The following is a 12,061-nucleotide window of genomic DNA, read 5'->3' on the forward strand; positions in this document are numbered from 1 at the left end:
TTTAAATTTTTGTATGCTACTTTCTTTTTATAATATAATAGAAGATATATATTTTTATATTTTATATTTTATTCTATTATTCTCAATAATATTTTGAATAAATAAACCTTTTATTTTTAAAAAGAAAAACAAAAATTATTAAGAAAACCAAAGAAATTTTGAATTGGCATTTTTTTATTTTTTGTAATTTTAGCTTTTTATTTTAAAATAATTTAAAAACTCCAACTTGAAACTATCCTCCAATTTGAATGGACAGTTTTTTTAATTTTCGTTTTTTATTATAAAATATTTTATTTTATTATTTTATAAATATTTAAATTCAAAAACAATAACCAATAACTAATTGTTAACTACTTAGGTCATGTGACTTTTTTTTAAGCTGCCACTTGTCTTAAGGAGAGGGCTTTTTCCCCTCCTTTTAATAATATATAGATATATATAGATATAGATTTTTCAACACAACTTCAAAAACTATTTCTTTAAGTTTCAATCAATTCTATGTCCAAACTTTGTCTACAAAAATTTGGATATAAGAACAACAACATACCCGGTATTATCCCAAACTGTGGGACTTTGGATATAAGAAAAAGTCACTTAATATTTTACATTTTTCCTTTTATTATTACTCCTCCTTCAGATTAATTATACGAACCTCCTTTGGAGTTTTGTCCTAATTACAGAATTGGTCTTCGAAAAAGTAGTGAACTGAAGTAAGATTTTATACATGATGATTTTTATTTTTTTTTTGGAAAATATTTTAAGGATCATATTTTGGTGTGGTTGATTATTGAGGTTAATAATTGAGTGGTCTTTTGGTTATGTATCATTTATCAATAATTCATAATGAATAAATTGTTTTACTGATTAATTTGTTATAGGTAGATTACTTACTTTAAAAATTATTTTTTCTTTAAATAATTTAATTCAGTATGTTGATATGTATTGTTATTCCACATTATGTCCCACAATTCTCATAAAATAATACATTCATTTCTGCATAATTTAATGTGGGGTAATATTTGATATTGCCAACCAAATGTTGCGATAGTTACCAATTACTTTTTTTCTCGTGCAACCAGTCAAACACTATTATCTTATACAATTGATTATATGTTGGAGATAATTATTCCATACCATCATCCAAACGACCTCTAACGGTATAAAAAATTTGTTGTGTGCATGCTTAAAATTAGGTAATTACATGTCTATATATATATATATATATATATATATATATATGGCAAATAACTCACTATAGCAAGTTAAATCCTTCCAAATAATAACAAGATGTATCATCCTCATACCTTTATTTCGTTTTTTGCTTTTATTTGGAGACTTCACTCTTATTTCAAGAACCCTCCATTTTAATAGTTTCTTTACTTTTGAATTTGAATAAACCATGGAGTGTGTAATCTTGGGTCATCCATTTCATTTGGAACCAAATTCCTATTGAAAAGATATATAAAAAATAAAGCAAACAAGAAAAAGGAAATAGCAAAATATGTATTTGAAATTCTTCAAAGAGCGTTCAATAACAGCTCATTAGGCAATAATCTGCACTTTGTGACTAAAAGAATGTACTATGCATATTTATTTGCTGACCATATCAAACTCAAGTACATACAATCTAGTATATAACATTTCACCTACATATATCTACAATTTGTAGTTCTAAACATAGTACTTAAACAAAAATGACATCAAATAGAGATGAATACGTTTGCTGGAGAAAGCTACTACGCCTGTCAAATATTGAAACTCTTTGAAGCATTATACTTGTTATTTTGATTTCTTGTCCCAGTTGGATTATTATTCAGTTGCTCAGATTAATTCCGTCTTAACTGGTATAGAACTTTAATCACCTAACAATGCTTGTGTCTATGGTGCAGACATCAACTACAGAGGGCTCAATCGCATCAAAAGATCCTCTCACTGCTAACAAGGTCTAGTTCTAGCTGATTTTACTGGTTTGGATTATCTGTAAACTTATGGTTAGGGAGACTCAAGTAGTGCATCCAGTTCTATGGCACATCTTCGCTTGAGGGGAGGCCATCTTTTAAACTTTTTCTTGCTTTGTAGAATGCCGTCATCACCAATTAACATTTGTTCGACCTGCATGAAAATATCCCATCATGCATTAGCTTAGTTCCTAGAAATATAAGAAGCATGAATATGGAAGATACCCGAAGATGGCAAAATTTGCAGCAAAAAACCCATACTTTCTTTTAAATGGTTATTATCAACATTTCTGTTACTATGATCATATTGGTATTGGCTATTCTCCGACTAAAATTCATGTTACTTGCCTGGCTCATTGAAGGCCGATCTGCTGAATCTTGCTGTATGCACAATGAGGCAACCATAAGAATCTGATTAAGCTGTTCTGAGTCATAGGCATCTCCGAGTGATGGATCGACTATCTCATTATGTTTCTTGCCGAGAAGCAAAGGTTTAGCCTGTAAAGTTATTTGGTTACAGTTTATCCTACCACTCTGATTGATACTTGAAACAATAGGCAATTTGTATTTCTACGTCTACAGTTGATTAAATGAAGGGGAGTTGAGATGATTACATACCCACATCACAACACTATTACGAGATTCATCCAAAGCTGGACGTCCGGAAATGAGCTCCAACAGTAACACACCAAAAGCATAGACATCAGTTTTTTCATCCACAATGCCATGCATAAAGAACTCAGGAGGGAGGTAACTGCGATGAACATGCAAGATGAAAGTTACTACAAGGGATCCTTATCGCATATTTACAATAGGTAAAAAGCTTAGGTTCCCACAAACCCAAAGGTGCCTTCAAACTGCGATACAGTGAGGTGAGTCCACTTATCAGGGAGCCATTTTGCAAGCCCAAAGTCAGATATCTACAGAAAACCAAAAGATGAGCAACAACAAATCCTGCTATTTAATGTGGACAAAATAGAACCCCTACAGTTTCCTTGTAGAACTTGTGACTCCAAATTTCTAGACATAAATCAGTAATTAGTAATTTGTAAATAAGCTGCATTGAGTTTTATCCCTAAAGTAATAAGAGTCATCGAGTTCTGACACTTGAAGAAAACTGTGTTTGTAACAAGTAATAAAACACATAGTTGAGATTATGTATTATATGCAGGTATTATGAAAGATAACATTCCAAAAACATAGAAATGAATTCAATTGCATGTCAATAAAGCCACTGCAAGACACCACATATTTTCATCGCGTGATGACTGGTACAAAGACATACCTGAGCCTCAAAGTCTTCTGTCAACAATACATTAGCAGCCTTTATATCTCTGTGGATAATCCTCCTCTGGCACCCCTCATGAAGATACGCAAGGCCTGCTGCAGCGCCCAGAGCAATATTATACCTTATGTGCCAAGTCAATTTACCCCTCTCACCTGAAAATGTGAAATGCATCATAAAAGAAAGTAAGTTAAAACTCTACATAAGGTGTAGTTTCATGAAAAGAAGATTAGGGAACATACCATTAAGCATATTAGCTAAGCTCCCATGAGGAGACAAAGGAAGAACAAGGTGCATCCCACCTTCAACTCCATAGCCAATTACATTGGCAATGTTTGGATGTTTGACATGTACTAAAATTCCTAGCTCAGATAAGTAGTCAGATGTCATTTCCTCTTGAGATCCCCTAGTCAACCTTTTCACTGCCACAGGTTGGCCATCTTTGAGATGTCCTTTGTATACTTCAGAATAACCTCCCTCACCAATCAAATTCTCTTCAAAAATGGCAACAAAAAGATTAGGCATCACAATGTGGTTCTAGAACAATAGTAGGAGCAATTATAAAGTAAAAAGCCAGGATACATATAGAAAGCGTTACCAGGGCTAAAGTTGTCGGTAGCTTGCTGAAGTTCTGAAAGGGAGAAATTCTTCCAGTTAGCTTCAAAGCAGTATTGCAAATCAACATCTAGATTAGGAGCAGGCAACATTGGCATGCTCCGTCGTGCACTCCTACTTTTTCTTTTGGATAGCATCTTTAAGGAAGGTAGTGAAGGTAGGGAAGGCATGTTAGGATGGAATGTATGCAAATGTATGGATGGCCCTTTCTTTAGTCTTTTAATGAATCCTTGCCAACCATCGGAATCTGAAGTGCTAGGCTTGGAAGTTGTTGATTCAGACTCTGTCTGATTCTCTGAAGCTTCTCTTATCGACTCCTCATACGCTTTATCCTCCTCGATAACTTCTCTAGTAGAATCCTCATCCATATGATCTTCCCCCATGCTTAGACTTCGAAACTCTGGCATCAAACGATAAAAAAAGGTTTATATACGGCAGAGATAAATTGATATAAACACACATGTAATATAACATTATATGATGAAGAAACTAGCATGTCCAATGGATTTTCACCTTCAGCAGAGAGAGAAATGGAGGAAGCACAAAATAGTGGCTTGTGTCCTATCTTGAAAAGCTCCTCGTCTGACTCTTCTTGATCGGCATTGCAGGTATTCTCACTGTTAACAAATTTTTGGGAAGCCAGAGATGTATAAATAATGTCATTTCTTGAAAATCATTGATTTTTTAAGCAAATATTCCACAAAGATTTTACAGGCATATAAACAAGGAAAGGGCTTCTTCTCCCATTTTCATTCAGATCACATGCCCCTAAATCGTTTTAAAACTATGTTATATGTATCTACCTGCAGCCTAATTTAGGAAAATGACGTAAAAATCACAGATTATATTGAAGAGCGAAAGCCATGCCTCGAAATTCAGAAATTACTAAAGCAAACTGGCAACATCGTTTCTGGTTTTACCCCCAACATAACAAATGTTAATATGTTTCTACCTTTGTCATCCGAATTTTGTCATATGACAATTATCCACATAAAGGAGGAGAGTCGCGATAGATTGATGATCAACCTGATAACGGTCTAATATAAGGAATCCTCCGGCCCAATTACTAATTTGGGATTGAGAGGTGGTTGATATGATAGAGATATACAATGATCCATATACAAACACAAAGATTAGCAACTATCTGGTTAACAATACATATTAGCTAAAATTAACGGGGCTGCCTATTTCCTATTTAGCCAAAAGAGGGAACTTTATGAAGTAACAAACCAAACCAAAAATCATCATAATCATACCAAATGAAATTGAGAATATATACCATGGAGAATTAGCTGAATGTTCAAGAATAGTTTCCATGGATCCTCACAGAAAGAACACAAAAATAAACCAAAAAAGGATGAATTAGGCTTCCTCCACAGAATCCAAAAATGGGAGAATAGCAGAATGAATGAGAGAGAAGTATAGGGAGAGGAGGAGGAGATGATGAGAAAAGGAAAAGTTGGAAAATAGCGGTTGTCATGTCGTCAACCTGCATTTGCATGCACCTATATCCCAAAATTGTGGAACGTGCAAAAATAAATATTGTTGGGACCTACAACAAAGATTATATAATTTAAGAACGTTCAAAATATAATTTATGATAGCATATTAGTAGGTATACTCTTAATAGTATAACTTTTTTTTATATTTTATATTCAGCATTAAATTTTGCATGCAGACCAAGATTCTTCAAATAGGGATCACTAATGTCATACTCAAAAAGGTTTTTTTTCTTCGTTCCTCTTTCGAGGTAGATGAAGTCAGGGCGAATCTAGAATATAAATGCTGTGGTCTTCCAAGTTAATCCATATTTAATTCTATCTCTATTTGTTTTTACACACATATATATAGAATTTGATCCGAACATTGAGTTCCGCCGAACCTGCTAACTCATTCTTGGATTTAATACCCATAGGACTTGGTGAGATTTGAAGCCTTACATCACACAAGGTGACATTGAGGTACTACATTATCAAACCTCAAAATATTTGAGTTGAATAAAATGTACATGAAATGCTTTTTGCTGGTGAATCTATAAATTAATTAAGATACAATATATCGGCTACAAAAGAAGGGAGCTCCAACGTAGTGAAGCAATAATTACAAACTTTTGGTACATTTAGTTTATTCATTACTTTACAGTAAAAACACATGCAACAGGCTCCAAACTAGGAAGATTATATTGAAGCTTTGGACATTTTATTGGGCATTACGAGTGATCAACCCTTCAAAGATGGTATATAGGTCCTTGTTTTCATCACCAAAAATTTCAGCTGCTTTCCGCAAAGTATCCTAAAATGTTCAAAATAAGTTGTTATATTTGTAAAAAGTGTGGTAGTTAATGTCATAAGATCAAGTGATATACTTGGGGAAATCATACCTCTTTTGTTTGCTTGTGCGAGTTTAATTCCTTAACATTTGTTAGAAAGGCACCAAACTGCTCGTATGATAGCCGACTCCTGATAATGCATAAACCATCCATGGTAATGAAACAGAAGCTCAAAAGGGAAAATAGGGAACATATAAAGATGAATCACAGATGATAGTGGCAATAGCTTTACCTGACTTGTCGGAAGAACTCCTTCCCATCCACTCGAGCTCGTGCTGGGATAGTACACGAGAAGGTGGTGAGACTCATGTCAGACATCAAAACAACATAAGGCTTTAATTTTGTTAAATTAAGGAGGAGCGGTAATGGGTATGCATTAATGCATTATATATAGGTGTGAAAGAGTAGTGGCGATTAAGCTGCATGCTATCCAGTAGAAGGTGGTGATTGCAGACAACAGAACAATCCCTTCATCCTTGGATTAACTTATTCAACAATAGGCCCTTTATTGGGATGAATGTATTTCATTAACTAAAATTTATTCATCCCAACAATTCCACACAAAAGAAGTTGTCCATTATAGACCAACCTTTGAGCTTAAGACAAAAGTGCTGCACTTTTAGATTAAACAAACATCACAGATATCAATTTATGCATGCCAAACTTGAACATAGACGAACACAATTCAATTTCTTCAAAAGAAGAACAAACCAGTTTGTGATCCTGTTTCAAGGCCTGACATCGAGCCATACTGGCTTGAGGTTGAAGAATATACTGAAGATCTGTCATCAAACATGCCTCTTGTTGTTGAGAATGAAATGGAATGTCTCCTTGGAGATAGTGGTCTTGGTGACCTTGAAGGAGACACAAATGCCGAAAGACTTGGAGGGGAACCAGGAGGAGTAAGACGTGGAGTACTAGTCTGTGATGCTAACAACAAGCCTGGCGATATGCGAGGCCTAGAAGCTGCAACCATTGATTAAAAATATAAGTTTATGTTTAAGTTACAGAATGTAAAGTGTTTCGTAGATCAAAAGTTGCTTAGCTTAGAGGTCATTGACAATGTCACGAGACAGACAATTTTGGGTTTTAGAGCTTACTTTCTGACTCGGCATCCTCTGAATATGATTGTCCACTCTCTGTTGACTGTGTCCGAGGAGGTGGCAGGGAAGCATCTTCATCTGAATAATTTAAAGCGCTCAGAGATGATATACTTTTCAGTTTAAAGAATTGGCAAAGTTAATTGTTTCCTCTAACCTCTATTTACCCCAAATAGAAAAAGAAGTGTCCAGTACATATGCTAAGAGAAAATCAAAAGGGAAGAGGAAATGACTCAAAGTATAGTAGAATTAGACTACATTGACTACGTTTGACAAAAGATGCAGAATAGATTCTCAAATCAATAAAAAACTTTTAATCCTTAGAACCAATAATAGACAACTTCATGCGTCGAAATATCCTCGTGAGAAGACAAAAATTCCTATATCTAAAAGCTGTGGAGAAACTCCACTCTGATAAACGTACTTCACATAGTAAACTCTGGAACATATGTCACATTGTAAACTTCGGAGCATATTTCACATAGTAAACTTCGGAGCAACACAACACATTCCCAAAATAGATATTGAATATGAGCAAATCGCTGAAAAAGAATATAGACATCGAACATGACAAAAAAGACAAACCTGATCGGCTTTGTCCATTTTTGGCAAGATTTGGAGCTCCAGCCTGTCAAACACCAAAAGTGACGGAGTATTAATAAGGATAGCACATCCTCTACATAGCAAGATTAGGAGGTACTAGTGTTGCCAGTTTATCCTGAAAAAGTTTCAGCACCCGGAAATTCAAGTCCATATCCACGTAATAGTTCAGTACCGTCACAAGCATTGTTTTAGTTCCAGGAGTACTATACTTCTGTGTAGTTAATAAACAACAGGAAGATGGAGAAATCCTTCAATTGACTTACCGGGCTGTCTTCTTCCTCATTGAGTGATCTCATAAGTGTCTTTCTGAAGGCTTCCAACTGTAATTTTCAAGACAACAAATCTTTTTCAACAAATAAATTCCAAAATCAATAGTCTAAATACCATAGAAGATACATGACATCAGAAATTTGGGTCAAGAGGAATAGCGCCTTTATGGGGGTAAGCGGATTGTGGGTGCAAGAGGCTGAGTTAAAAGAAGCTAACACATGTTACGTATCAAAAAAGTAATGATCAAAATAAAGTATAATATAAAACAGACACACACACACACACACACACACACACACACACACACACACACGACACAGCTTAATTAGAGAAAAGAGAAGATTATCATTAGCTCCAAGTAGTTATGTAGTCTGTACTACAGCACTAGTCCGATGGCAATGCTATATGAGTAAATGTAAGTGCTAGTTCTGGATTTCATCTACAAATTTTAAGCCATTATACACTCTGGATAGTGGGTTAATGAGGCATGAATAACTACCACTAGTGAATTGGGGTGAGGTGAGGTGAGGTGTACGAATAAAGCTCCATTCATATGTTAAAGTGAATAATGTACTTGAATAGACAGTATCTCATAATACTAAGTCCGTGCAGAAAGGATGACTGATACAATAGCATTATGTAATGTATGTAACTGCTCTAACCAGAGGACATTACTGGAAAGTATAAAAATGCTTGTTTGTATAATTGCTAAACTGACAATTACATGCTCTATAACCGGTAGGAGCTTTCGTCACTCCACAAGGTCTTTAACAAGCTACAAATTCCTCCGAATAAAGTGAAGCTATTGGACAAATACCCCTAATAATCTTGTTTTCCCGCCCTTTTTTCCCCTTCCTCTTTTACATTACTCTCTTAAATCTCTTATCGAGACATAAAAGCATATTGCTATTTCAACTAGCTTCTAGATTAAAGGTCACCGAGTTCAGACCTTGGGAATGGAGTCCTCTTCACTCTTCAGCAAAGAACGCTTTACCCCCTTAGTAGGCTTTCCCCGCAACTAGCCTAAATCCGAATTAGTCGTGTCAGTAACTTTTGAAACTGGATGCTTAAAGGAAAAAAGAAGGGGAAAGAAACCTTCTACATTATGTCCAATTAAAAAGAAACCAAATCCACAGGTTCGCCTATTTAAAGATCCAAACATTACTTATTTCTAGCTATCTATAAAAAGATTTAAAGAAAAAACTTTGAGACTCGAAAGCTATAGTCTTTAGACAAATGCTAGTATGGACCAAGTACACCAGCATCATTCAGTTGACAAATTGCGATAATTTGCCCAACTCTAAAAACCCATAATCCAGCTTTCTCGTTTCGCCCACCCCCAACGCCACCCCCAAATTTTCAAATGAGCACAACAAAAACTATGTATCAATCACAAACTAGCTGGAATTCGCTATTTAAATCCTCTATATCCCTTATGCTTCATCCAGCCCCAAACAAACTAAAAACTACTCCTTTGTCCAAAAAGAATATCACATTTAATATTCAGAAACAATTTAACTTTAATTTTACCCTTAATAACATGAATCATAACTTTTTTAAGACCACATGTATCAAAAGTGTTTCTTTTCATCTTAAATTTTGTGTCAAGCCAACACTGCCACGTTGGGAAGGAGTAAGAGTTAATAATACCTTCGCAACATCACGACTAAGCTTCTTTACAGTATTGGATAGCGCTGCATTCTCTTTCACCAAACTCTCCTGCAAAAATTCAAACACGGTAAAAAAGTCAACCCCTAGTCCAAGAAGAAGAAGATACAACACGAAGCCCAAATTGGTCGGGTCGGACCTTCTCTTGCTCGGCGCGGGAAAGCTTGTCGGATGCATCGGAGAGGGAGGAGTCGAGGGAGTCGAGCTGGGAGTGTAGGTCTGAGATGACGTCATCCCTCTCCGACAGCTGGCGGCGGAGGGCGTCGGCTTCCGATTCCAAGGCGGAGATGCGCGTGGAGAGGGCAATGGAGGTGATCTTACGCGCCACATCTAGCTGTTCAAATGGATCTGACGGCAGTACTTCCAATACTTCCTCGGGAAGATCGAATTCCTTTGACAACATTTTTTAACTTAGTTTACTACTACTATAGTACAAGTACTATATTATTAAAGTTTGTAATTTGTTTTCACAACCCTCCATTGTTTTTTTTTTTTGTGAAGGTGAGGAGGATAAGGTTATTTTTGGACTTATTTGGTCATTTCTATGTGTGGTTGATTTTCTACTTTCTAGGAAGGTTTCTTGTTTTGTCATGTTTGTGTGTGGTTGCTTCTCAGTTCTCGCCTTTGTAGGAAGATTTGGTAGTTTGCTTTATGGCTGTTGATGCCTTGTTTAAAGATAAAAAATCATATACAGGGAAGTTGATTAAAAGTATATTAATATTAATTATATCTAATTGGGAACACATTAGATCATACAAAAATAACATTTAGTTAATGTTGTTGATCTTATGTTAAATTTAATACTTTTATCTAGTTTGAAACTTGTATGACATTCCACCTAATATTTGATTCAAATGGACATGAGCATAAGGGCATTGATAAAGATGATTAGAAAATATCAACAATGATAAATTAATTTGAATTTGCAACATCCACGATTTTTTAAATTATAATGCTTTGACCACCAAACTATTCTTGCAAGGACGTTCTTATTGACTTGTTCATTGAGCAAGGATTACAAACTCACATGTAATAAAAAACTAGCCACTCTTTAATACGGAGATAAGATTTAGACAAAAATACAAGTGGAGTTTGAATATTTGTAAGCTTAAAATCTATTCATTGTTCCCGGAGTATGACAAATACATTTGGAAATAATTGTTGGACTTTGAACATCTATAAGTTCAAACTCCAAAAATTATTTCTGGGTTTTAAATACTTTTGTGTGACAGAATTGATGGTGTTTGCCTCAGCAGCTTAGAGGTCGTTTGGACAAATGGTGATTTGATTTGATGGAGAAGAAAAGTGGTAAAAATTGCATGGGGCGCCCTATTTGGTCGCCCCTTTATGGTCGCTCCTTTTTAACTTATATCCGTTTTGTTTTTCTGCGTGCATCCGTATCCATTTTTTTGTTAAAAGTATTTTAAAAAGACGATTTTGCCCTTATTTAATAAAAAACTATTGACAAAAATATAGACTGCACGGGCAAAATTTCAGCATATTTTGGTATGAAATTTTAGCAAATGAACTAAATAACTTCAGCATGCATTAGAAAAAACTAATTAGAAAATTATATACTGCAAGATAAAAACTTAAGCATGTTTAGTCTGAAATTTTAACAAATGACCTAAAAAAAACTTCAGCTTGTTTAGACTGAAGTTTCAGATAAAACTCATGACAAAACTGTAGACTGCATGTCAAAACTTTAGTATGTTTTGGTATGAAATTTTAGCAAATGAACTAAATAACTTCAGCATGCATTAGCAAAAACTCATTAAAAAATTACATAATACAAGACAAAAACTTAAGCATATTTAGTGTGAAGTTTTAGCAAATGAACTAAATAACTTAAGCATGTTTAGTATGAAATTTTAGCAAATGAACTAAAAAATATCAGCATGTTTAGTCTGAAATTTTAGCAAATGAACTAAATAATTTCAGCATGTATTAGCAAAAACTCATTAGAAAATTACATACTGCAAGATAAAAATTTAAGCATGTTTAGTCTGAAATTTTAGCAAATGAACTAAATAACTTAAGCATGTTTAGTCTGAAATTTTAGCAAATGAACTAAATAACTTAAGCATGTTTAATTTGAAGTTTTAGCAAATGAACTAAAAAATTTAAGCATGTTTAGTCTGAAGTTTTAGCAAATGAACTAAATAACTTAAGCATGTTTAGTGTGAAATTTTAGCAAATGAACTAAAAAACTTAACCATGTTTAGTTTGAAAT

At 34.5% G+C, this 12,061-nt stretch overlaps 2 protein-coding genes across 2 annotated transcripts; both read right to left on the reverse strand.

The window, feature by feature from the left end:
* Positions 1-1,560: 1,560 nt before the first annotated feature.
* On the reverse strand, positions 1,561-5,314 carry LOC104097785 (receptor-like cytosolic serine/threonine-protein kinase RBK2). Its single transcript, XM_009604400.4, has 9 exons — positions 5,138-5,314; positions 4,372-4,475; positions 3,842-4,258; positions 3,486-3,737; positions 3,244-3,398; positions 2,799-2,878; positions 2,577-2,712; positions 2,307-2,456; positions 1,561-2,112 (listed from the first exon to the last, which is right to left on the reverse strand). The coding sequence occupies exons 1-9, from the start codon at positions 5,173-5,175 to the stop codon at positions 1,993-1,995; spliced, it is 1,452 nt and encodes a 483-aa protein (XP_009602695.1). The 5' UTR covers positions 5,176-5,314; the 3' UTR covers positions 1,561-1,992.
* A 549-nt stretch (positions 5,315-5,863) lies between these two features.
* LOC104097784 (uncharacterized protein At4g15545) lies at positions 5,864-10,443 on the reverse strand. Its single transcript, XM_009604399.4, has 9 exons — positions 9,968-10,443; positions 9,811-9,879; positions 8,154-8,210; positions 7,873-7,915; positions 7,288-7,368; positions 6,899-7,153; positions 6,420-6,462; positions 6,239-6,317; positions 5,864-6,150 (listed from the first exon to the last, which is right to left on the reverse strand). The coding sequence occupies exons 1-9, from the start codon at positions 10,229-10,231 to the stop codon at positions 6,058-6,060; spliced, it is 984 nt and encodes a 327-aa protein (XP_009602694.1). The 5' UTR covers positions 10,232-10,443; the 3' UTR covers positions 5,864-6,057.
* Positions 10,444-12,061: the final 1,618 nt, after the last annotated feature.

This window comes from Nicotiana tomentosiformis, chromosome 9 (genome assembly GCF_000390325.3).
Source record: "Nicotiana tomentosiformis chromosome 9, ASM39032v3, whole genome shotgun sequence".
NCBI lineage: Eukaryota > Viridiplantae > Streptophyta > Magnoliopsida > Solanales > Solanaceae > Nicotiana > Nicotiana tomentosiformis.